The 25,191-nt window shown below is 45.8% G+C and overlaps 3 protein-coding genes across 7 annotated transcripts; 2 read left to right on the plus strand and 1 right to left on the minus strand.

The window, feature by feature from the left end:
- The first annotated feature begins 128 nt into the window (after positions 1 to 128).
- Positions 129 to 5,704, plus strand: LOC133494657 (tetraspanin-5-like). Of its 4 annotated transcripts, none has more exons than XM_061808677.1 (9): positions 129 to 1,197; positions 1,646 to 1,696; positions 1,980 to 2,126; positions 2,249 to 2,419; positions 2,928 to 3,053; positions 3,140 to 3,187; positions 3,543 to 3,659; positions 3,738 to 3,799; positions 4,653 to 5,704. In XM_061808677.1, the coding sequence occupies exons 1-9, from the start codon at positions 1,117 to 1,119 to the stop codon at positions 4,660 to 4,662; spliced, it is 813 nt and encodes a 270-aa protein (XP_061664661.1). In that variant the 5' UTR covers positions 129 to 1,116; the 3' UTR covers positions 4,663 to 5,704. The 4 variants fall into 4 exon arrangements, with proteins under 4 accessions (XP_061664661.1, XP_061664663.1, XP_061664660.1 ...); XM_061808679.1 differs by lacking the exon at positions 4,653 to 5,704 and adding an exon at positions 4,067 to 4,627; XM_061808676.1 differs by having other exon boundaries at positions 1,646 to 2,126.
- Positions 5,705 to 6,312: 608 nt separating this feature from the next.
- Positions 6,313 to 19,543, minus strand: rap1gds1 (RAP1, GTP-GDP dissociation stimulator 1). 2 transcript variants are annotated; one of them, XM_061808251.1, is made up of 18 exons: positions 19,405 to 19,543; positions 19,242 to 19,315; positions 16,259 to 16,369; positions 15,954 to 16,172; positions 15,216 to 15,323; positions 15,018 to 15,140; positions 14,323 to 14,448; positions 13,390 to 13,536; positions 12,895 to 13,023; positions 12,241 to 12,366; positions 11,580 to 11,723; positions 11,364 to 11,495; positions 10,109 to 10,243; positions 9,862 to 9,987; positions 9,211 to 9,350; positions 8,995 to 9,121; positions 8,785 to 8,913; positions 6,313 to 8,671 (listed from the first exon to the last, which is right to left on the minus strand). In XM_061808251.1, the coding sequence occupies exons 4-18, from the start codon at positions 15,955 to 15,957 to the stop codon at positions 8,544 to 8,546; spliced, it is 1,824 nt and encodes a 607-aa protein (XP_061664235.1). In that variant the 5' UTR covers positions 15,958 to 16,172; positions 16,259 to 16,369; positions 19,242 to 19,315; positions 19,405 to 19,543; the 3' UTR covers positions 6,313 to 8,543. The 2 variants fall into 2 exon arrangements, with proteins under 2 accessions (XP_061664235.1, XP_061664236.1); XM_061808252.1 differs by lacking the exon at positions 13,390 to 13,536.
- Positions 17,349 to 25,001, plus strand: slc1a1 (solute carrier family 1 member 1). The gene is made up of 12 exons (XM_061808255.1): positions 17,349 to 17,534; positions 18,442 to 18,582; positions 18,674 to 18,766; positions 19,422 to 19,536; positions 19,645 to 19,687; positions 19,754 to 19,852; positions 20,113 to 20,297; positions 20,522 to 20,629; positions 20,888 to 21,010; positions 21,253 to 21,447; positions 22,344 to 22,478; positions 22,881 to 25,001. The coding sequence occupies exons 1-12, from the start codon at positions 17,435 to 17,437 to the stop codon at positions 23,119 to 23,121; spliced, it is 1,578 nt and encodes a 525-aa protein (XP_061664239.1). The 5' UTR covers positions 17,349 to 17,434; the 3' UTR covers positions 23,122 to 25,001.
- Positions 25,002 to 25,191: the final 190 nt, after the last annotated feature.

The raw sequence follows: 25,191 nt of genomic DNA on the forward strand, positions 1-25,191 counted from the left end.
CCTCCCCGGGCCGTCTTGTGACGGCAACGTCCGCTCTGGACCTCCGCAATAAAACCGTCCTTGTCGGGTGTGGCGAGTCTCGACTGCATTTGAAGTCCACATCGGACTGATCTATTATCTCATATCTATATTCTCCGGCACCGCGTTGGTGAGGCTCACTTTTGTCTACAGAGGCGCAAAATGTTCATTCGGGTCCCGGCGACGCTCTGAATCGATTTTGCCTCGAAGGTCAAAAGTGAAGTCGATTAAATGGGGGAAAATAAAATAAAATAAATGCGCACAACAACATTCCCTTTTCAACGGATTACAACGGGGGATGCCCAATATTTCGTTCTCAATTTAAAAAAAAAAAAAAAAAAGTTTTTTACTTTATTCTCGCAATATGACAACTTCCTTTTCGAAAGTGACTTGTTTTAATCTTACTCGTAATACGCATATACTTAACTTTTTCCTCCCTCTATTGCAACGTAATTCATACCGTCATGAATTAAGTCGCAACCGTGTCCTAACATGGAGATTTTGATTTTCTCATTGAATTAATTCAGTTGGAAAGTCACATCAAGCAGGATTCAGGATTCAAACCTCACATAATTCCTTTCAGACGACTCAATCATTATCCGGAAGTGACGAAAAGCTTCTGCAGAAAAGCCGTGTGATTGGCTCGCGGCCGCGTCCGTCAATGTCGCGACTGGCCAATGAGATGACGGTACCTGCCTCGTGCGGTCCCGCCTACCGTTAGGCGCACAATCCCAAAGCGAAAAAAAACCCACGAACGCGTCTTGGATGTCGCGGCGAAAAACGGAACGAAGCGTTCGGCCCATTTGGACTGCGACGTGCGCCCGTGCCAAGTGAGGCCCTAGCAAGTCACCGAAGTAGCCCGGAAACGCTTTTTTTTTTTTTTTAAACGTCATTTGGGCTAGCGGTTCTGGTGACGACGTGCATCCGCGGAGTGCTACTTGAACCTGCTCCACAAAGCCCGTCCGGCAGGCCCTGCCGTCCTATTGTTTGCAACTGTGTTCTCTTTGAGATCTTTTTGTTGTTGTTGTTGCTGTTTTTTTTTTTTTTGCTTTTGCTTTTATTGATCGCAGCAGCGCCATCGGCCGATGATGAGCAAACATGTCAGGCAATCACTACAAAGGCCACGAAGTCAGCTGCTGCATCAAATACTTCATTTTTGGCTTCAACATCCTCTTTTGGGTAAGCGGCGAGGCCGGCGGGGGTCCGTTCCGACCCAGAATAGCGCGAAAAGACTGAGGGACGCGAGAGCCCCGCTGCAGGTGTCGGTGCCGGTGCCGGTGCCAGAATGTGGGCAGCGACAGCTGCTAATCGGCTTGGTGCTGCCCTTCGGGGTCAAGCCCTCAAAGACGCACACGCTTTGATTATTGTTTTGGAGGAGGGAGGGCGACAACTGTCAATGTAATCTACTCCAATCCGATCTACAGAGTTGGACCAAAGTAGTTGTGCAGCAAGAAATGTATTTCCCCTCCCACCTTTTCACGGACAGTCGCCTGGAGCTTTATTTTAATGCGCGTCACACTCCGCTCGTGCTTGCTTGGCCAGCTTGACCATGCGCGCACAGGATTTATTATTATTTTTATCATTATTATTTTCGTTGTTGTTGATCTAGTTTTTATTTGCTTTTCAGCTGCTGGGTATGGCCTTGGTGGGAATTGGCTTGTGGGCATGGAGTGAGAAGGTGAGCTCATTTGATTTTCACCCCAAAATCTTTGGGTTTAATTGCAGTCTTGATGGGAACCAGACAAGAGACTGACACGACAGCACCCTCTGCTGGACACTTGTCGCACCACACCCCGAACGCGGTTTTCCTTACCTCTGATTTCCACAACGTGTGTTCGCTTACCCCGTTTTTGTTGTTGTTGTTGCCGAGCCCACGAGGGTCTCTCCACCTCCCCCTCCTCGGATACAATTCGTCGCTCGTTTGGGTTTTCCCAGTTTCCTGCTGTGTCCGTCTCCTCCAGGGGGTTTTGTCCAACATTTCGTCCATCACCGACCTGGGCGGCCTCGACCCGGTGTGGCTCTTCATGGTGGTCGGCGGGGTCATGTTCATATTGGGCTTTGCCGGATGCATCGGAGCGCTGCGGGAAAACACCTTCCTGCTCAAATTTGTACGTCGCATGCAATTAACCAGCACTCATCTCCATTCAGTAACGACCGACCGACAAGCGTCGCGACTGACCGTGAACGGCGTCCTCCCCCCCGCCGGGCTGAGATCTTTTTCTTCCCGCAGTTCTCCGTGTTCCTGGGAATCATCTTTTTTCTGGAGCTGACCACCGGAATCCTGGCTTTCGTCTTCAAGGACTGGATTAAGGACCAGCTGAACTTGTTCATCAACAACAACATCCGGGCTTACCGGGACGACATCGACCTGCAAAACCTCATCGATTTCACGCAGGAATACGTAAGGTCGACCTGGATGTAGTTGATTAACGCAATGGGGCGGGGGGCCTTGAGCAAAGAAGACCGACGCCTTTGTCGTCGTCCTTTGAAAGACACCTGAAATTCGGAGATCTAAAAAGTTCTTCTGCGCCTTTTTGTCAAACAATTCCCCGGTAGTCACACCAAAAATCTTGGGTGTATACCAATACTTTATGGAGTTTTACATCTTTTGGGGCAAATGTAAAAACAGGAAATCGAAACCCATTGCGTTGCAGCGACACTTTTCGCAAATTTCGGTGAAGAAAACAACGGTGGCGCAACACAAGTAGACAGTTGTTCTTCATCCTCTGCAGCAAGTGGATACAGAGTTGCGCCCGTGTTACAGTAGTCGGCATTTTTCTCAGTCCAATTATAATTCACCCGTCGGCACGCCGTGCGCCTTCAAATAGACGCTATTCCGTAACATGGCACAGAATTCTTATTATTATTAGTATTCTTTTTTTACCGTTGTTGCCATTGGCGCTTTTCAGTGGGAGTGCTGCGGCGCTTTCGGAGCGGACGACTGGAACCTCAACATCTACTTCAACTGCACCGACGCGAACCCCAGTCGGGAAAAGTGCGGCGTCCCCTTCTCCTGCTGCACCAAGGACCCCGCCGTACGTGCAGAGGCCCCGAGCCCGTACGGACACGTCACTGCAACTCAATATTTTAATTTTATCTATTTTTTTTTTTTTGTCCTCAGGAGGATGTCATTAACACTCAGTGCGGATATGACGTTCGGGAAAAATCAGTAAGTGCGTCATGGTTTGACTTCCCCGATTGATCGCATACCCGCCAAAGCACAAAATGCAGGATTTGACATTATTGACAGATTTTTGTGAGAGATTGAACTTTGTTGGAATTCCTGTCAGGACAAATACTGCGCTGCAAAGGTCGTTCTTCATAATCATCCTCATCATCATCATCCCCCTGCTTTTGGCGTTTGTTGCTCAATATTGATCCTATCCCGATATTCAATGGCAGGCAGCGTAGCACTTTGGTGGCTAACGGCGTGATAGCGCAAATACTCCCCCCCCCATTTTCTTCCACTCCCAGCAAAATGTCGAGTTCGACGGCGCTTTTGACGCGTGCGTTCCCCCCGGCAGGACTCCGAGCAGAAGGACTACATCAACGTGAAAGGTTGCGTGCCGCAGTTTGAGAAGTGGCTGCAGGACAACCTGACCTTGGTGGCCGGGATATTCATCGGCGTGGCGTTGCTCCAGGTCGGCCATCTCGCGTCGCGACTTCCGGCGTTTTCGGTCGGATTTCATTGACGGAGGCGCTGTTCTGCCATCCCGCAGATCTTCGGGATTTGCTTGGCGCAGAACTTAGTGAGTGACATTGAAGCCGTTCGCGCGAGCTGGTAAGGAAATGGGCAGAATCCTTTTTTTTTTTTTTTTTTTTGTGTGTGTTTGTGCCTCCACTCCATCTTCAACGTTCGGTACGCAGCGGAACCTCTTAAGCGTCATCGCGGGCCGCCTTTCATTCCTGCGTCCTATTTTTTCATGCTTTTAAATTGGAAATTCCCCCAACCGAGTCGCGCAGTCGACTTCGCAGGGTTGTTTCCAAGCAGGAATGAGAAGAATTCACTCCACCCTATTTTCTGCCCCCTTTCCGCATGCTTCATCAGGGTGCCCCCCCAACTCTCCATCTGTCGACCCCCGCCACACACGACCAAGAAAACGCCTGCGTACTACTCGTGACACGCGCTATGCGTGTCGGCATGCGGTGGGTTTGGGTTGGCTTGTTGTGAGATTTAGTTGTAGTTTGCGCCACTAGTCATTTTAGTCACGTTTGTACAAAAAAGATGACTACATTAGGATGTTGCATTGAATAGTAATGAAGGGACTCCGGCGTCGATGGCGGAGCAGCCGGGACATGTCCCGCTTTGCATCTTGTGACGTTGTGATGTCGTCGCTTGCTAATAAGCACCCCCCACCCCCCCCCCACTCACTCCTTTGTGCCGTGTTTTTTCCTCGAGCTGAAATTGACTTTTAACCCTCGCAGGTAACAGCGGGTGAAAGGTGTCAAATTCGTTTTGGCGGCACGTTTCCTTTTGTTTTGGAAACCGATTGGGTAGACCAGCGGTTCTCAAAACTTTATTATACACTAAGTACCACCTAAAAAATGATGAGCTCTCCAAGCACTGTCCTTAACGTCCGACAAAAACATTGTTATTAAAACCCCCCCCCAAAAAAAATCTCTTTTTGTTCTAGTGGCTTTTGACGTGGACTCGAGGCCTTCACGAGGACGCAAACGAAGGCGACATTCACCCGCACTACTGACAGAAGCCAGCACCTTTTTCAAGGCACTACCACTGACTGTATGAAAGACGTACACTGTATGTAAAGTACATAGAGTACACTGTAAAAATGGGGGAAAACGCATCTGCCCCGCTTTGTTTACTGTTGTAGTTGACGCTCTGTTACCCTGAAGCTGGCTTGTTTTATAGTTTTTAACCACTGCAACGGCTTAAAAAAAAAAAAGGCAATAAATGGTGGCCAACCGGGAGCTAGCCGAGTAGGCTACGTGCCACTAATTTGACCTCAAGTTAGCAGCGCAACGTTAGCAATATGCGATAGCGTGGCTCCTCACCAAACACATTTTTGATAACTACACAAAACGTTTTGATAAATGTCTTTTAATACCGGATCAGTATTTTCCATAATGTGTCATTGCTAAATCCATAAAGTTCAATATTTGTTTACCTGATACACTGCGTAGGACTTGAGCTTTGTTATAAACTTCCGCCACGCAAAGAGATACAATTTACCCTACAATGTTTTGCGTGACTTTTACCGAATTCATGAGCAGCTCCCATTAAAAATCACGTTACGGTATTTACGACGCTAAAAATATCACACACACAAGTCGAATATATAACATTTGACTCCACTTTTTTTTCTTCAATGATGCGAAAGGTTTGCCGCACAAGTTGTTTTTGGAAGACGTTTAACAAAAGTTACTCGTTTAGGTCTGCGGCAAGCAGGAGCTGTCATCTTTATTTTTTAAATTGTATTTGCCACTTGTGACATGCTATGTTTTTGCACTTGAATCAAATCCGATAAGCATCTTTGCATTTTTCCTAAATGTCCTGAAAAAGAAAAAAAAACAAAATTGTATTTGATGAATTGTGTATAAAATACTCATCACTGTACCAGTATCTTGGATTGTTTTAGATCAGAGTATGTCCCACTAAAGTTATTAATTTATGGTGTTCTCTTACCTTACAAATGAGACTGATTTTAAAATAAATGACTAAACTGGTGACCAGGATTGTGCCAATGATTTTTTTTTTTTTTTTTAATTGTTGCACGACGTCATGTTATTTGTCGTAAAGCTTTTTAGTCCTGATGATTTTAAAAATAAATAAATAGATAAAATAACCCGCTCCCATGTTTAGCTGTCGGGGGTTTAAAAAAAAAAAAAACCTTAAGCCACTATCCTTTTCCAATTTGAAATTTATGGACTTTTCCTAAGTTACAGTAGAGGAGCAATCTTTTTTTTAAATTCTCATTTATGCAATGTTACTCACCTGAAATATTTATTTTATTGTTATACATCATCCTAAAAGACTCACTAACTAGTCGCTCCTCCCCCCCCCAACCTCCTTCATGTTATTAAATACCAAGCGAGCCATCAAAATATGGCATCAAAATGTGGCCCAATATCCGTGGACTAAGTAAGTGTAATCACAAAAGTGTTATATTAAACCTTAGTGTGTTTAAAAAAAAAAAAAAAAAAAAAAAAAAGAGACTGTTGGTTTATGGTAGGAAAACAAAAATTGTACTGTGTACCAAAAAATACGTCATAAAATGAATGAAGTGGAGTTGAATGAATAGGTAGCATCATGCAAAATATTAAGTATTTTGGATGTAAAATTTCAATGAAACTGCTTTATTTTGGGGCTTTGGTAGGGCGGGTCATTTTTGACCCAGATAGGACAAAGGGAGTAAACAGAACGTGGAGATCATACAAGGGTTAATTATCTTCTGTTACAATCCTCCAAATGTACAACGTTTGGACATTTACAACAAACACTTATGTTTATAGTACTTTGATGCTGTTGCTAAGGATACAACTCGTTAAGAGCACAAATGTGATATACAGTAAGTTTTTTTGTTTTGTTTTGTTTTTTTAAAGAGAAAAACAACGACATGATAACATTTGTTATAGATTGGGACATGCCAAGATTTACAGTGTATGTGACGTGATAAGACAACGCGACCTCTATTGACCCGTGGTTGTGGCGGCTCATGCATTTCTTAACTAATGTGCTAGTTGCACTTTTATTTACTGCTAAAATAACACCCCCCCCCCCAAAAAAAAAAAAAAAAAAAAAAAAATTCACTGCGGTTTTCGACAATGCGCCACTGACACCGGTGGCATGATTTACATAAACATGATCCATATTTACTGTCTCAAAACATCTGACTTTGCCCCCTTTTCCACTACTTATCACGCAGAATAGCTGACGTCGATCAAAGAGAGACGACTTAGACGGAGCATCTGTAAATTCTACGGCGCCCACGTGCAGTGACAAAAATCGAGTCCGGTTCGAGTGTTCAGTAACAATCAGACAAGTTTGTCTTTTGAGGACACCGAAAAATGACAGAGAAGAACATAAAATGGCCGCTTCAGGCGATTTAAATACGGTATACATATATATTTGAAGATATTTTGTGGTTCAAGTAATGACAGACATGCCTATCAAATTTAAATAGCGGAGTTGTACGCTGAAGGATCACAGAAAGCGGATCCTGCATTTTATGAGATGACGCCGTCGAATGAGACGCGACTAATGAAAGGTGCCTCGCTCTTTAGTTCTGACCTTTTTTTTTTTTTTTTCCCCACCGATCTGTAGAGTCTTTGTCAAGGAGCTCGACCACCAACCGGATCAACGTTAATTTTACAAAAAATAAATACTTCAAAATAAGACTCAACCCTCCGAAGAATGCAAAGGAACGTGTACGAGATTTGGCAGTGTTGGGGAACCGAGCGCTAAAAGTTCAGCATATTTGGTGAAATTTCAGGACAAATCGAAGATGCACGATAGCCTTTACTTTCTACTATAATGATCAATATCCTTCACATTTTGTCGGTAGCCTATGGTACTGTCATTTAATTCCAAGAACAACTACAACAAAAATCCACACTGAATACATTTAGAAGGGAAAACAAAACAAAACAACAACAACAAAAAAAAAAACTGCTGGCCAACGGAAAACCTGGACCACTGCGGCCCCGCACCGCTGGGTTGGTTCAACAACGTTTGTTCGACAAGTGTTGCAAAGACTCATGCACGAGGATTGCAAGCTACTACCGGCACTACAGAAGTACTAAAATGAAACGATACCACATATTTTTTTTTTTTTTTTTAGTCCCGGTGCTTCTTCCCCCCCCCCCCCCCAAAAAAAAAAAAAAAAAAAAAAAAAAGAGAATGTCCCGTCCTTGCTTCAAAATGTTTATTTGTCTCTGCCGTAATATATGTGTACCATATTTCAATGCGGAAGGGACGAAAGAGGGAATAATACGGACCGGAGCGTACTTGATTCAGCCTCTGAGGCGCCACACAACAACGGTACGGCAAACGCGGAAGAACGGCACTTGGCAAACCTAACCCGCAGAGCGCTCCGACTTGAGGTGTGACATTGGACAGTACATTTACGCCCCAAACTTTGCAAGCAAACCACATGATTCCATGGAATGAACATCTGTTAGTTTTAATGCTTTTAAATATTTGACACCGGCCGGTATTGAAGATCTGCGTGCCGCCGGATTTGGTCGTGGTATCGTTTCAGTATCGGTATTGAGGTCGAGGGCAGAATTTTGGTGCCGTGACAACACGAGCATGCACAAGGCTGACGCGTCAAAATGTGCCGCCTCGCCGAGACCGTTCGGGTTTTGGTGCGCCGCAAAAGAATCGCTATATTCATACGTGACGTACATGGCTCTGTCCTTAGCGCGAGTCAGGAGGGGGTGTGTCTGGCAGTCGATGCAACACGGTACCTTGGCACATGACGATGGCGTTACGGTACAAGGGGTGATGAGGCAGGCGCGGGGCGCCCGGGCGCTGCGGCTGGAGGGCCGACGGAGAACGCGGGCCTTTAGCTCTGGGCGGTCAGCCGCTGCTCCGTCAGCGACGCCTGGTGCGACACGGATTTGTTTTCGTGCGCACGGAGCTTGGACACCACGTCGATGAAGGCCCGGCTCTGGACTTCTTTGTGGAGGGGCTCTGAGAGAGCAGAAAGGAGTCAATGAGGTGGTCTCTTCAAAACACGATGAATCCAGCAAAGTAAAAATGAACGCATATGAATGTCACGACGGCTTTCCCGTGCGCGCTCTCACCGGAGCCCATGAGGGCGCAGATGAGAATCATGGAGTTGTATTTAATCTCTGGGGCGCTCCTCTCGTCTGACAAGAGCTTGTGAAGCACGCCGACGAGGTTTGCCGCCACAAAGTCCTTCTCCGCTGCAGCTACGCATCGACAACAACAACGGGTCATTTTTGCCGAGCGATGATTCATTCACACGAGTCGTCTCTCGTCGTGCCTCTCACCCAAATCCAGCGCCGCGACGAGGCCCAGCGCCACCAGCGCTTCGTTCTGCATGATCACGTGCTCGCTGGTTGCCATGGTCACTAAATGCTTGACTCCACCTCCCTGGATGACTGTCCTGACGACTTCCTGAATTTAGACGTGGAAAAAAAAAAACAACAAAACGGCTGCTTCGAATCAAAATGTCGGACTTCCCGGGGTTTGGTGCGGGGTCAGACCTTGGACTTGCTGTGTCGAATGAGAGCGGAAAGGAGCCTGTTGGACTCGCCCATCACCCCGGCGTGATCTTTGGCTTCACACCACTCCACCAGCCGCTCCACCAGCTTCCCGTTGGTCCCGAGCTGGTCCGCCGCTTCCACTGGTACCAAAAACGAGAGCTTTGGCGTCACTGCTTGGTGCCATTATGATCACATATCGCGTTCCCCAGCTATTTTGGGGGGGGGGGGGGGGGGAAGCATTTATCCATCCGCAGCAGAAATTCTCATTTTTGCAGAAATATGTCGTTTTTAAGCAAATCGCTCTTAAATAGTTTTACAACCTCTCGTTAATAAAGAATTGAAAACAAAATAAAATAAATTCTGTAAAAAAAAATATTTTTTATTAAAAAGTATGTACGCTCACGGGATTTTATTCTCTTGGAACAATCTGGAATTTGATGCTTTCTTTTTTTTTTTTTTAGTAAGCTGCTATTTGTGCAGACATGACCCAAGTTAAGTTTGTTTCACCAGTTTGAAATGTGTTTCAAGGTTGTGGGAGGGGTCAAATGCTCTCTTCCTACAGCGGAATTTCATCGGCTACGAATGGGGTGGAAAAGATAAACTCGGGCTCGGATGTATTGATACGATCAAAAGGACGCAAAGACTTTTCACCTTGCGTGTCGATGAGCATGCGCAAAGTCCCAAGAAGCTTAAACTGGACCGGCGGCATCTCTGACTGCAAGAACTTCAATACCACATCTGCGACTCCAGCTGACAGCATCTTGGATTTGTTAACAACTGGCGGGACATAAGACAACGAGATCAAAGCGGAATCTTGGCTCCTGTACAATGAAATACTGTCGGGCAACGTACGTAATGTACAACTAGACACGAGCCAACGTTTGACTGCTCTGCTCACCGGGTATGGCCAGGTTCCGAAGAGCGCTGAGAGCTGCGTGCTGAACTGTGACGTTGCCTTCATCGACGTGTCGATCCAACAGCTCCAAAAGGTTCTGTACGATACCGGTGTCCACCATGTGGATGCAGTTCCCGTCTGTCCAAGGAGGGGAAGAGAGGGGGGGGGGGGGGGTCTCAAATTCAAATGGGTCGTCTTGGCTCAAGAAAGGTTGGTAAACACGGGTCTACTATGTGGAGTCAACCCGGCTTTGAGGTTGAATTATTAATATGCTCAAACATGCGGTAATTTCTCAAGTATAATGCGCACCCCCCCCCCAAAAAAAATTAGGAAAACCCTTTCTCCCAATTTACAACACGTCCCACTAATTTGTTGCAAACCTTATGATCAAAATATTAGGAATGATCTATTTCTATTTTGCTAGGTTTGTATTTTTAACATTTGTACTTGTGTGGTTTTTCAAAAAGTCATCATTAATAATCATCTTTGTGCGTGTACCGATGGAGCGGTAACATATCTCGGGACAGGCCACTGGACACGCTTGTCCTGGTCCTTGCAATTGTCAGAACAGAATCCCTAAACAAACTCAAATAAATGCTCAACGATGGCACGACATTTTATTAATACTGTTGATAACGCAAATTAGTCTTAAATAAACTACAGCATTTAACGCAAACATTTTTTGCATTAAATGTTAGTGCATAACATTCAAAAAAACACGAGCATTTCAAGTTGTGTGCGCTGTCCCGTTTTGTTTTTCAATGTGCCCATTACGAAGGTGCTACGTAGTTTTGTTCATTAGCTGTTAGCAGTTAGCTTACATTGTTTTTCTTCCGGTTTGGCCGTGTCATCGGCCAGATTTCGTTTAAAAGCGGCTGCACAACTAGCCCTTGTCGTCGACATCGTTTGTCTCCGTTAAAGCTACAACAAACTCACGGGCTGTCGTCTCCGATGTTTGGTGCAGTAGTAACGAAGATGTTACGCTAACGTTCGTAAAATACAACCCCCTCTAACACCACCCCCCAAGAGGTCAGAGTTCAGGTTGGTGGCGCACATTACCGTAGTTTATAAAAATGTGTAACATAAGACATCAAATATCATATCAAAATGTACCTGACTCTTATGTACCTGTGCACGACTGTACAATGTGATTGTATTTTTTAATTTTTCATCCCTACCTAAATATAATGCGCGCTCTGGACTTTTTCAAAATATTTGGGGGAAAAAAATTGCGCATTATTTTCGAGAAATGTTTTACCGTTGCGGGCAAAATTAGCAATGGCAAGAGCGCCGGCCAGTTGCAACTGGTGGTTGTGCGACGGTATCCAAGAAAGGACCCTCTGGAAGACGCTGCCCTTCCCTCCCTCAAACAGCTTCTGCATGGACTCGTCTGCACACAAAGTCGCCAAGAATGGAGCCGCAGCGCACGTGAAGTGCGATGTCTGGAAAGGTGCCGGTTTTTTTTTTTTTTTACCTCCGAGCAGCAGCAACACCATGAGGTCAGAGGCCGCCTTCAGCTGGGCGACGTCTTCCTCCCGTTCCCCGTCCACGGTCTGGCCCACCACCTCCAGGAGGCATTCCACCAAGCCCGCCTCCACCATTTGCAACTTGATCACATCTGGACGGGAGTAAAAGGAGGATATCAAACATTGCGATTGGATGACCTTAAGTCTCTCTCGACAACGACCTGTAAGGGGCATAAACGCAGCGGCCAAAAATGCCCATCCAACAAATCTACTTCAACTCTTATACATCCAAGTAAAACACATCATAGTCAACAGCGCTCAAACACTGCAATATCAGTAAAAGGGGAGTTTTTACATTTCATTTAAAATAGGAAAAAAAAAAAAAAAAAAAAACACCAACCTGAAAACTGCTCATCAAAAAAAAAAAAAAAAATTCAATCACACATATATGTAGTTGAACACCTAAATATGCTCTTGTTCGAAATGCAAACATTTCATTGTTTTTACTGCCACCTGGTGGAAGAGCTTTGAATTGTTCTACCTGTGACGATGCACCACTGGCAAAGATGAAAGATACTTTCAATATTGTAAATCAAGTCGATTCACGTGAGTGGTTATCGAGTTGCAGATTTTATTTTTTTTTTTTAAAGCTCGGTTCTCGGACATTACCGTTCTCCGCCAGGGGAGCCAGGACCTCAAATATCATTTCTTTCTTTTCATGTTCCACTTGGTTCTGGAAAAGGCGCACCAGCTCCTCTGCAATGTCGGTGGAGGCGAACTGGTCCTTGCTCGACTCTGGCAAGACAACAGCAGCCAAGTCACAGATCCCGAAGGACGTAGCAGAGCCTCCGCTTTGATTCGCCGTTTGCGAGACGCGATCACGTCAAGGCGTTGCCGCATTTCAAGTCGCTCCCCCGTGCTGAAATTTCTCCTTGTGATGAATGTGCATGCGTTACTAACAGGGGAACTCTGGGTACGTTGGAGACGCTCACTGGGAAATCTCCCGGTCTCATAGTTCCCCTTTTCTTCTACACGGAGGGAGCTAACATAGGTTATAAGCTAACCTTAAAACAAAAGTTGATTAAAAAAAAACAAAAAAAAAGATATATACACACACATGTACATTTGCTGTGTTCATCTTTCTGAGACCTCCATAGCGAACATGAACATTCGGCGACAGGTTGTCGAACGGCACCTTAAAGCACGGATGGGGATGTTTCAGAATGGCCGGAAGTTTACAAAATATACGCACGCGCATGCGCATTCCTCGCGAGCACGGGGAGCGCTCAGACCGTCACACCATGGCAGATTGCTGAAACTCACCGAGCTCGGCTAAATTCCCAAAGGCGATGAGACACATTTCGGTCAGGGCGGCGTTGTGGGAGTGGATCCCGAGCAGCTTCACCAGGGTGGGGATCACACCCATGCTTATCAGTTGGCCTTGTAGGGAATCTTAAAAAAAAAAAAAAAAAAAAAAGGGGGGGGGGTGGGGGGGCATTGGGGAAAATACAATCAGACGTTTTGTTAAAACTATTGTGATTCTGACGGAAGCCGTGAAAAATGCTGTACCCCTTTGACATGCTGCCCACCGAGGGCCCAAAACGGGCCGCGGGTCGCATTTTTATTGGGTCGCGAGCTGAACGCTGTATCTTATCGTTAGTTTTATGCCAATCTAATTTCACTGGTAAAGCTGGAAAAATAGCAGAGCAGGACAAAAAGATGAGAGGAAAGAAAAATCCCTCGTATTTTTGTTCCTTTTTGGACGGTGTCCAGGCGAACACCTGCGCGTCGGATGACAGTTGTTCTGACGGTCATTACCATTATCATTGCTATAGTTCATCAGCATGCCACAAAAGACTGTCAAGAGCTTCTCATTTTCCGGCTCTGTATTTTGGGAGAGGGTTTTAATGTGTTCGGCTACTATCTGAGCCCCTCCTGCCAGGTGAACTGCACTCCTGCCCTCATCTGCAAAACAAGAGAGGCCCAGACACAAATCAACTACAAAGAAAGGATTAAAAAAAAAAAAAAAAAAAAAAAAGAACCACTCGATGGAAAAAGAATATATTGTACATTATCCCCAAAGCGTAACAAAAATCAACTGTAAATGAAGACGAATGTTGAGAAAATGGTCCCAAACTCTTCTCTCGCCACCAATCTAAATGCTGCTTGCGTAAGAAACGAGGGACTGCTCAGTACTCGTCTTTCCTCACCACCATTTGAAACAACAAAAGGATGAGCGGCACACGCTTCATTACACTCCGACCGCTGAGTGCATAATCGAGCCAAAAAAAAAAAAAACAAAAAAACAAACGCCACATCCCACAGATGAGCAAGCTTTTCAGGACAGGAAGCGCCAGAACCGACAGTTGGGGTTGAAGTCTTAACAGCAGGCTGCACTTGAACATGCATCAAGATGTCCAAAATTTGAAATTCTCCGTACAAACACCCTCCTCCAAAGAGGGTGGTTTAAAAAAGAAACAAAGAAATTCGCAACGAGTTCAGGTATCAATTGCTGTCTAAAGAATGTCACCTAAAAAACACACACACATTGCAGTCTGTTTTTATGACTATTTATAACCGTTAAACTCAAAGACGCCGGGCACGACTGACGGCTCTGGTGTCAAAATCATCGTAAAGATGATACGCGCGGACTTACGGCTCTGCTGTTTTCCCCCGCAAATGTCGCTTTCCAAAGGCCGCAACGCTCGCAACCCGTCGGGCCCGGCCGTGAAACCCAAAACGGCTACTTACGGCTGTCGTAACAGATATTGCCGAGAGCCCGGCCGGTCTGCAGTAGAACCTCCTGATCGCTGGAGTTCAGCAGCTGAATGAGCGGCGGGATGAGGCCCGCTTCCACACAGGAACTCCGCATGAACTCTGGGGAGGAAACGGCGTCATCATTTAAACGCGAGGCAGAAATCGTAGAGCCGACCATGGCTAGCGGTCTGCTGGAGTGTTCACAATGAGTGGAAATTGGCTGATTCGCAAGAAAATGGCAGATTTTTTTTGTGCGCGCGCGGAGTACCTCATAACGTGCTGACCAAATTTCCTGTTGTTAAACTGGCTTTTGTGTTTTGGACCAGCAAATGTCCAGACCGAAGCTATTCTCCTATTCCTATTTGGATCACATCGGACCCTTTAAGACAGAGCGCTGGGTTCCATTCCGAGCCAAGTCACCCCCCCCCCCCCCCCCCCCCATCGGGTGACTACGGTACTGACTGAGTTCATCACCGCTGTTTAAATGTAGAAATCGATGATACTATTCGTGATCTTTCCAGACTGGACGTTTTCCCGTATACATGGTTCAGAATCGGTACCAATTGGAGAAAATCTGGAGTTTTGTCTCTGTAGGTCCCCTGGAGCTTAACATGGTAGCTTCAAAACAAAACGGCTGACTCCCCGAGTCTTTTTTTTTTTTTTTTTTTTGCTTGGAGATGGACACTCACCATTTTTTGCCACCTCTGCGATGATATTGGCAACTTTAGGGGAGCAGGACGACTGGGGGTTTAGGAGGGTGGGGAGCAAGGGAAGAACGCCCATCTCCTGGATCTTCAGACTGGCCTCCGTGTCTGCAAAAAAAAAAACCCCACCCAGTTAACGGTCCCTATCGGAGCTCGGGTCCGCCCGTTTGGAACCCGACTCACTGTTGTTGACCAGCGCTTTCAGCAGACAGTCGAGACAGCTCTCCACGCTGTCCGAGGCGCTGTCCGTGGATGCGAGTTTCAGCTTCGCCAAGGCGTCACTCAGGTTGTCTGGAACGCCCCCCAAAAAATAAACAACCTCGTTTTGTCTCCAGGCTTTGAGGAAAATAAGCAATATGACACGCAACAAACAGGTGGCTGTGTTGGCGGATTCCGTGACGGTCAGCACTTGACTTATTACTGTAATCCACACGGCTGGCTGTGCAGACGACGCAACTGTCAGGCCGACGAACTTTACAGCAATCAAACGGCCATACTTGCACATACAGTTAACGGGAGCCGAGCTGCCAAGAGAAATGCTACGAACTGAAAATAATAGCAACAATTCTGAAATTTTACGGACAGAATATTCCAATAGCAGTTCAAAATGTATGTCAGTTCTTTTGCCAAGGGCCGCACGTGGCCCCCGGCCTTTACTTTTCCTCGGGCCTGACCTAAATGCAGCTGTGGAGTAATATGGAGCCTTAGTGTTGCGTAAGAACTGTCAAGATGGAGGGGTGCCATTTCAGAGGATGGAGTTCACGTCTGAGCCTCCCAGGAAGCCGGACGGCAGTCAGTGCACATTGCAAGGGCACCAGTCAAGCAATCTTGCCCGCCCGCCCGTTTCCACATCGCTAACATCATCCCAATGCTCATGACGTCAAGATAAGGCTAGCTGGTTAGCTTAGCGAGCCAACTCACCCATCTCGACTGGATGCCGCACCGGGAAGGAGACGAACGTGGGGGTGTGTTCAAGCTCTCCGCCTCGTCGTCGCGGGGTCTAATGAAAGCCGGCTCCCCCCTCCCCCCGCCCCAGAGACTCACGTACACGCTTCGCTCGTTCTTCTCGAGCCCACACTTGTCTCTTCGCGTCTTCGTCGATGTAGCGAGCGAGCTAACCAGCTAGCGCTCAGCAACTCCCTTTACAGATTGAAAAAATGAATAATAATGACCAAAAAAAAAAAAAAAAAAAGGATAAAGCTGCGACTCGTTGCTGTGCTACTAACCTCCTGTCATTGGCCAACCCCCCACGGCAAGAGTTTTTATGAATGGTTTTTGGGGGGGGTCAGAGCCTCTCTGAATTAACAGCAGCACTTTGGTGCGAAAGTCAGGTCGCTCTGCAAGGTAAATTTTCCGGTTACGCCTTCAAAATAAGGAGCTGACACGCCCTTCAAAATGAAAGCAAATGCACGTCGGAAGGGGAACACTTTCACCTCCACCTTCAAAATAAAACCAAAGCAGCTCCTTTAAATGAATGCACAGTACGATATACTTCATTTTTTCCTCATTAGATTGCCATTTTTGTCTTAAAAATTCTGTTAAAAGTATAGAAATGTTTAAGCGAAACTATAATTTTTTTTTTTTTTTGCTTGTTCTGTGGCATTACCATTTTAAAGCCATTTTTAACCAAATATAATCGTCCAAAATTTTACTTTTACTCATTTTTTTTTTTCTTGGAATAGCCGCGTGGATTTCGTAATCATTCAATTTCATTTCCGGAGCATGTAATATCACAACTTGATTCACAATTTTTGTTTTTCTTTTCAACAACTTCAATGTAAATCTGTTAAATTGTGAATATGTCATTGGTCAACATTGCTCTCGTGACGCTCCAATTTTAATCTTGTGTAAATCCTGCTTTTCCAACATTATGCGGTCTCCATAGAGACCGTTGGTGGGCGGAGTCTCCCGCATCAGTAACTTTTGCTATTTATTTGCACTTCCCCCGGGGTCGTGTGCTCTATTTGTTTCAGTTAAAGATTGCGATATCTGCTTCTTCGTTGATTTGCTTTGAAATTTGGGGTTTTCACATGCCCTTTCCATCTTATCTTGTAAAAACAATAAAAAAAAGTCATTTTCTTGTAATATTGTTGGAGGCGATATGGAATGTTTGTCAAAATGATTTTTGTCGTCGTCTCATTATGCGTTTTATTTCGTTTCCTCCCCCCCGGTTTTCCACGACTTGTACCCTTCAACCGCAGGAGTAGAGGATAAAACGTATGATTAGGGGAGTTCACCCCCGCCCCCCTGCACCCCTCCCTCACGGCATTGCCAGCCATCAGCAGCGTTTGACACTCAGCCCGAGTCGGGACGCAGCACAGCCTCATCTGCTCGTGACATTCTGGCTTTTGTGTCTGAGCGAGGAGGTGGGGGGGGGGAAGAGACCTTCATTGTGGACCACCATGGACGTGACGGGTGACAAAGAGCGGCGACGCGTCAACTGCAGAGGCTTGCTGAAGAAGAACTGGCTGCTGATCGCCACGGTGGCGTCGGTGCTGCTCGGTATGCATCGGGGCGATTTCCATGTGCATCCGTCTCCATTTTAGCCTTCAGCCTCTTTCGCAGTGCATACGTGATGCTTTGGATGACGAGTGGGGGAGGCTTTTCCCTCTCAAGTCCTCTGGGGGCCATGCAAAATAAATACGGGGGGGGGGGGGGTTGCAACCATCCAACCAGCTTCTTATGGCGTCGTTCCTAACAGGGTTTTTTTTCCTGCATGCCGGCAAAAATGTGCTCATGATTGGTCAAAAAAAAAAAAAAAACTGTATAAAGTCCATGTACGAGGAGAACAAAGTCCGAATTACAGTTTATTCTCTTAACATTCCGTTTTTGCTGCGATACAACTGCACTTTTGAAATATTTGTATAACACGACAATTCCCCCGCCCCGTAACATTCTGACTTAATTCCCGTTTTATTTTTCACAAGTTTGCGGCTTTATTTGCATCTTGACTTTTTCCTCATAGGCGTCTTCCGATATCACAATTGTAGTTGGGTGCGATCTCCGACAACTTCAATTCTCAAATTTGCATTTTTTTATTTTTGCGCCGGTGCAAATTCATTCTCTATTTTGGGAAGATTCTTCAGTTTCATCCCGAGAAGGTGAGTGTAAAACGCCCCGCCCCCACCCCTAAAAATGACTTTCTGCCAAAGTAAAATTACGCCCTTATAGAGATAATACTTGACTTTTTGTCACATTACGGAAAAAAGTCTCGGGAGGCTTGGGTGGTTTTGACATTTGTAATGAATCAAACTGGCACTATACGAGCCACAATCGATGCGTGATTGCTGAGTCCAGCCCATTTTATTTTTTTAGGGACACACAACTCTTGTACTGTACGGAATATACGTGCGACGACGGTGTCTTTCTCGCTCCCGTACCGTCTTTTGTAATTGGCTTCTCGTTGCAGGGATCAGCCTGGGCGTTGCCGTACGAGAGTACGCCTCCCTGTCCCAGCTCCACAAGCAGTATTTCGGCTTCCCGGGGGAGATTCTGATGCGCATGCTGAAGCTGGTCATCCTCCCGCTGATCATCTCCAGCATGATAACAGGTAAAAGCGCCAGGCCAACCGTCCGACGGGCGCGTTCCGAACTATTTGGTGTGCAGCGCGTGCTTAAGTCTGTGCTGCGCGCGCACGACAGGCGTCGCGGCCCTGGACTCGGAAGTGTCGGGCAAGATCGGCCTGCGAGCTGTCATTTACTACTTCTCCACGACGATTATCGCAGTCGTCCTTGGTGAGTTTATCCTGCTGACGACCGACAAAAATCCATCCATCCATTTTTTCCGAGGTGCTTATCCTCAGAAGGGTCGCGGGCGTGCCAGGCAGGAGGCGGGGGTCAACCCCCGAACTGGCCCGCCGGCCAATCGCCGGGCACACGGAGACAGACGGCAGCCGCGCTCACGATCACACCTCGGGGCAATTTAGAATCTCCGATCAAAGTATGTTTTCGGGGTGTGTGACAAAACCGGAGTGCCCAGTCTCCATCTGTGTTAATACATTTTTTTGTTTTTTGCTCGTAATGTTAAAACTTTATTCTCCTAACATTGTGAATTTTTCCTTTTGATATTACAAGTTTACCCTCATCGTAATAGAACATCTCCAAACGTCCCCCCCCCCTCCTAATGTAATTTTTGATACATTTTTTTCCCTCTTTCCCTGCATCATCTTGAGCACTTTTTTTCCTCCGTCAAACTCTCCAAAAAGCTCACCTGCCTTTCGGACCTTTATCGGAATCTTCCGTCCGCTGCCGTCTGCCGTCGAGCCCGTCCACTTTGGGTGGCACCTTGGGAAAAGAAGGCAAAAATCCACAGATCAGGGCCTTTTTCGGCGTCGACATAAACGTAAATGGTGAAAACGATGAAACGCACGTACCGGTGTATCCTCGGCAGGCATTATTTTGGTGATGACCATCAAGCCCGGAGTCTCTCAAACGGCGCAGCACATCGACAGAGCCGGAACCACGCCCAATGTCACAACCGTCGACACGCTGTTGGACCTCCTCAGGTTTTGCGTGATTGCAAAAAGATCTCTCGCTTGACACTTGAATTATGAAATTGTGATTGTTCCACATGTCTGTTTTCTATTTTTCTCTATCCAATGGCTAATAAACAGAAACATGTTCCCGGAAAACTTGGTCCAGGCTTGTTTCCAACAGGTAAGCGTGCGCGTTTCCCCGCGTCTCCCGCCACTGACGCTAATGCTAACCCGTGTCTCGCGCTAGTACAAGACCAAGCGCAAAGAGCTGGAGCAGCCTCAGAAGGTTCTGGTCGCCAACACGGCCGTTCCTCCTCTCGCCACGACCGTCATGGCCGCCGTGGAGGTAGGCTGCTCTGTAATGAAAACAAGTCATTCTAAGGGTCAGCTTTACAGATGCCAGCTCCGTACTTGAACGCACACGCTCAAGTTTGGCACTTGTGGATTTGGCTATTTTTTTTTTTTTTTTTAACATTACCAAGAGTCCTGGTCTTGATGTATTGCATGCATTTCCCTCCTTAAAATTGGAAAAATAAACATTTTGCACGACTGAATGGACTTCACGAAGCTAATTCCTTTGCCGAACAATTTCCTGCTTGTCGTCAGAACATCACCAAAGATTACAAAATCACCGGCACGTATTCCGACGGAATCAACGTTTTGGGCCTCATCGTGTTCTGCGTTGCGTTCGGACTCGTCATCGGGAAGATGGGCCAAAAGGGACGCATCCTTCTGGAATTCTTCGACGCCTTGAACGACGCCACCATGAAACTGGTGCACATAATTATGTGGTAGGCTGAACTTCTTCAATCGGGATGGGGAAATTTTCTTTTTGCCATTCAGGATTTCATTGGAAAGTCATTTTGCAGGTATTGAACGAATATCTACGAGATGGCGCGACTCTCCCGCAAAATGTCAGATGTGATATAAAGCGATGGTTTGTTTGTGCAGATTTTAGGAAGTCAATTGTCGGGCCCGACCGAACGGAGACGCCTTTCATTCTTTGTATTTTCAGCTACATGCCAATCGGGATCCTGTTCCTAATTGCCGCCAAGATCATTGAGGTGGAGGACTGGGAGATCTTCCGGAAGATGGGTCTTTATATGGTGACGGTGCTGAGCGGGTAAGCGGGGCGCGATTTATGCTCGCCGTTTGCTCCGCTTCTCCTGTCTGCGTCAGTGACTGCGGGGCGGTGGAAACTGCTCAACCCGCACATGGCGTAATGAGAGCTATAAAGCCACACCTGTAAATCCAAGTCAGGGGAACCACATTCTTCGGGTTCAGGGCCTCGACGAAGATTACACAGCCACGCGTCTTAGCCCGCAATAGGCGAGGAAAAGGAAGCGGCGTTAACTCACGTCGCCGGTTTGCTCTCGCGCAGTCTCGCCATCCACGCCGTCGTTTGCCTGCCGCTCATCTTCTTCGTCATCGTGAGGAAGAACCCGTACGCCTTCACGCTGGGGATGGCGCAGGCCCTGGTGACGGCGCTCATGATCTCCTCCAGGTGCGACGCCCGTCGTTTCCGCGCCGGCTCGCGGCCTTGAAAGAAAATCTCATTCTTTTCTTTTGATGCCATTCCTATCGGTTACTTCGCATTACAACGCTACAACATAGCTACTAATTGTTTCGATAGCACTTCGGATTGTTTAAATAACCACAAAATACACAGTTTGTGACCCGGTTTCATATTTCGTCTGACAGTAAACGTAGCAGGTGGATGACGATGTCGGTAAATGTGTTTCGCAGCTCTGCCACCCTGCCCGTCACCTTCCGCTGCGCCGAGGAAAATAACCACGTGGACAAGCGCATCACCCGCTTTGTCCTGCCCGTGGGCGCCACCATTAACATGGACGGCACGGCGCTCTACGAGGCCGTGGCCGCCATTTTCATTGCGCAGCTCAACGACTACGCGCTGGACGTGGGGCAGATCGTGACCATCAGGTGCAACACTCACTCACCATACCCAATCCGTTAGTTGGACATAAGCGACGATCGGTATTGCTGATTTTCAAACTCAGCCCCTTGTTGGACTTTGCGACCCGTTCATAATTCTTACTACAACTTTTTTTTTTTTTTTTTTGGTAATGTAGACATTTTTGTAACATTGGATGCCCTGCAAATATTACAATTTTATTTTCATCAGTACTTTCGTTTCATGACTTTTTGTATAACATCCAGCTTTGATCACTCGACATTATTTATGACTTTTAATACGATTACAACTATCTTGTAACGTTATATGATGAGTATTTTAGACTTTTGACGGCAAATTTTAATCTTACACCTTTTTTCTCATCACAATTTTTGTACGATTGACATTTTTCATGCAACATCACTACTTAGTTCTCGTTATGCAGTTTTCTGTGTATATTTTTCTGCAGTGTACTTTTTTCCCCCCTGCAGAATATTTTCACTGTATTTTCCACAAGTTTTTTTCCTCATAAAGTTCCAGCATTACTGTCATAAAATTGCTCTTTTTTTTTCCTTTTGATATATTCTTACTTTTGTCTCGTGATATTGTGGCTTTTCCTTCCAAATTTTTTTTGTTTGCCCTCTTATAAGTCAAGTAAACCCAGTATTTTAATAAATTAAAAAAAAACTGATTTAAAAAAAAAAACATTGTACTTAAGTTAAATACAACTTAACTCCAGCTATAAAAAAAAAAAAAAAAAAAGTGTAGTTGAAAAGTTAAAATGTACACACAGGCCGCATGCATATCAACAAGCTTGATTCAAATACGTTTTGATTGTATTTTTTGTTTATTTGTGATTCTTCCGCACGCTTTGACAGTCACGATCGTAAACCCATTAAAAACGTTCTTTCGTCTTTTGTGCTAGTATTACGGCGACAGTGGCGAGTATCGGCGCTGCTGGCGTCCCCAACGCCGGCCTGGTTACCATGGTAATCGTCTTGACAGCCGTCGGACTGCCCGCTAGTGATGTCACACTCATCGTCGCAGTGGATTGGCTGTTGTAAGTACGACGCGTCTTTCGATACGTTTGACCTGGCAGGTGACTTTCTAGACATTAACATTAATTTTCCTCCATTGCGCTGCACCAAATTAGTCAATTCCACTTGTTTGCGTTACAGTTCCTCTTCGCCACAATTGGTGAGAGTAAATTATAGTGCCAGAAAAATACAGCACTTTTTTTTTTTTTTTAACAAAAGTCAGAAAAAACTTGGGACATTAGGGCGCACGGTAAAAAAAAAAAGTCAGGAGGTTATAACAATAGTTTGGGGGGGGGGGCACTTTTGAGGGGAAGGGTTTTTTGTTACATTAAGCAAAAAAAAAAAAAAAAAAAAAGCCGTAACAAATCATAGAAATGATGTCGTGGTACCGTTCATGTCAGTAAGGGCGTGGTTCTATATCGCAGAGACCGTTTCCGCACAATGATCAACGTGCTGGGCGACGCATACGGCGCCGGCATCGTCCAGAAGCTCTCCAAGAGCGAGCTGGAGAGGACGGACCTTGGCTCGGACGTGGACGTGGCCAACCCCTTCGCCCTGGAGGCCACGCTGGACGGCGACGAGTGCGACAAGAAATCCTACGTCAACGGCGGCTTCGCCGTCGACAAGACAGACGCCATCTCCTTTACCGAAACGTCGCAGTTCTAGTGCCCCGCCCTCGCCTCCAGAAAGGGCCACATCCCCTCTTAGCGCCGATCATCAGCAATAGCAGCGTCCGTTCATCACTGACATTTACCACCAATTTCAAGTGCTTCCTTTTTACACCGAAATGATACATTTATACTCCTGGAAAAGTCCGTCCTTAGTGGACGGATGTGAGGCCCGTTTATCGAGCGGTGACATTGCACAAGCCAGCTTTATTTGCTTACGAGTAGAAACGCACGGCCACTATTAACTATTTGTACAGAAATGACCCCCCCCAACCCCCACCCCGCCCGTAAAGAGGTGAGTTGACTTGAAGGATCGAGTCCTCCTTTGTCCACATAATAAGCGTAGGGCCCTGTTCTCGTGAGAATTTGGTGGCGGTGGAGGGAAAGTAGGAAAAGGGGTTATATGAGGGGGAGGGGTCGCAACATTGCCAGATTAAGGCTGGAATATTACGTGAAAAAATGTTCAAAGAAAGAATGTCGTTCGATACCATTTGAGAGACTTGAGGAAAAAGCTTGTGGGGGAAAAAAAAAATGCTTTTAGGACAAAAAAAAAAAAGTTGTCAAAGCAGAAAATGTTGCGCAAAAGACATGAGGAAAAAAAAAAAAAATCTCTATAATGCAATGTTATGAAATTACAGGAAAAATGTGGTAACACCGTGTGGGGAAAAAAATGGAAAGTTGCAACAACAACAAAAGTGCTCGTATCAGGACAAGATGTAAGTATGGAATATTACAAGTTAAGTCATCGAGTTGTGAAATTTTCCTAACGATGAAAAAAAAATGCTCACGATCACAAAGTTATGAAAAAGGAAAAAAGATGAGTGTCTCAATTTCGAAACAATAAAAACACTAATGACACAAATAAAAGGGTTGGAAGGGAAAGAGCAAAGATGGAAGATTGTGACGCTACAAGAAAAAAAAAAAAATGCTGGTGCAGTGGAAAATTCATGTCACAAAACTACAAGAACACGTGGAGTAATATTGCATGAAATATGTCCTAATCTTACCCAAAAACACAAGAAGAAAATCACAACATTGTAATACGATGGCAAAGGCGCAATGTTATGAATTTTCCAAAGTAAGCTTCTGAAGATTTCCATTCAAGAAAATGCCAGAGTATTAAAAAAATACTTGATATAAAAATGTGAAAAAAAATAATGGACAAACTGTTCACATTAGGGTGGCACAGTGGAACAGCTGCATAATGTTGGACTCACAGTTCTGGGGACCAGGGTTCAAATCCCGGCCTCCCCCTGTGTGGAGTTTGCATGTTCCCCCGTGCCTGTGTGGGACCACCCGATTTCCTCCCACATCCCAAAAAAAGAGATTAATATTGCCCCGTCGGTGCGACCGTTGTCGACAACCTGCTTTTTGAGTAGCGCTTTGTTTAGATTAGAACCGTGTTTGTTTTTTTTTTTCCCTCTCTTATTTGTTGTTGTAAAGTAGCCCAAATTGCACACACAAAGACGCAAACTGAGGAGAGCAGAGGTCAGATTTCCACGTGAACTCCGAGACACGGCCACGTTCCCTCCAACGCATTTTGCCATCGAAAGCCAACAAGGTCGTCGGGCGCGACGCTTGGCGACTTTGTCGACTCATGTATACGCTGTCTAATATATGAATAAAAAGAAGTCGCTACCAAAGTACAAATTACTATTGATTATTGTTGGGCGGTGGTTATTTCCGATGCGGTTCGGGGACAAGAAAGCGAACGGGAACGGAATCCTGCGCCAGCATATCTCGTGCAATAGATCGCAATGTTCTTCTTGTAGCTTCTGATCTACGGCCGCGGACGCTTCACTGTTTGCCTTTAATGGCCTCGCCGTGATTTAACACAAGCCCCCCCTAATGACATGCCAGGCTTCTTCGGGCGCTGCGCTCAAATCAGAGCACCTCCAAAGTGTTTGGATCTGTTCATGTCCTCAAGGACAAGCTTTATTAAAAAAAAAAAAAAAAAAAAAAAAAAAAAGGAAAGTTCTATTTTCAGGAGAATAGATGTCATGGGTTTTTTTTTTTTTTTTTTTTTACAAAAATGCAGTTGGAAGATGAGAAAATTGAACATGAATGT

This window comes from Syngnathoides biaculeatus, chromosome 21 (assembly GCF_019802595.1).
Source record: "Syngnathoides biaculeatus isolate LvHL_M chromosome 21, ASM1980259v1, whole genome shotgun sequence".
In the NCBI taxonomy this organism is placed as follows: domain Eukaryota; kingdom Metazoa; phylum Chordata; class Actinopteri; order Syngnathiformes; family Syngnathidae; genus Syngnathoides; species Syngnathoides biaculeatus.

Bases quoted from the DNA above. Each gene is read 5' to 3' on its own strand.
- LOC133494657 (XM_061808676.1), top strand. From the start codon at position 1,749: ATGGGAACCAGACAAGAGACTGACACGACAGCACCCTCTGCTGGACAC. The intron at 2,420-2,927 runs GTAAGGTCGACC...GGCGCTTTTCAG, and splicing joins TCGATTTCACGCAGGAATAC to TGGGAGTGCTGCGGCGCTTT. The intron at 3,054-3,139 runs GTACGTGCAGAG...TTTTGTCCTCAG, and splicing joins GCTGCACCAAGGACCCCGCC to GAGGATGTCATTAACACTCA.
- rap1gds1 (XM_061808251.1), bottom strand. The intron at 10,244-11,363 runs GTAAAACATTTC...CTCCTTGGACAG, and splicing joins TGCTAATTTTGCCCGCAACG to ACGGGAACTGCATCCACATG. The intron at 9,988-10,108 runs GTGAGCAGAGCA...ATGTCCCGCCAG, and splicing joins TCGGAACCTGGCCATACCCG to TTGTTAACAAATCCAAGATG.
- slc1a1 (XM_061808255.1), top strand. From the start codon at position 17,435: ATGGACGTGACGGGTGACAAAGAGCGGCGACGCGTCAACTGCAGAGGC. The intron at 18,767-19,421 runs GTGAGTTTATCC...TATCCTCGGCAG, and splicing joins GATTATCGCAGTCGTCCTTG to GCATTATTTTGGTGATGACC. The intron at 19,853-20,112 runs GTAGGCTGCTCT...GCTTGTCGTCAG, and splicing joins CCGTCATGGCCGCCGTGGAG to AACATCACCAAAGATTACAA.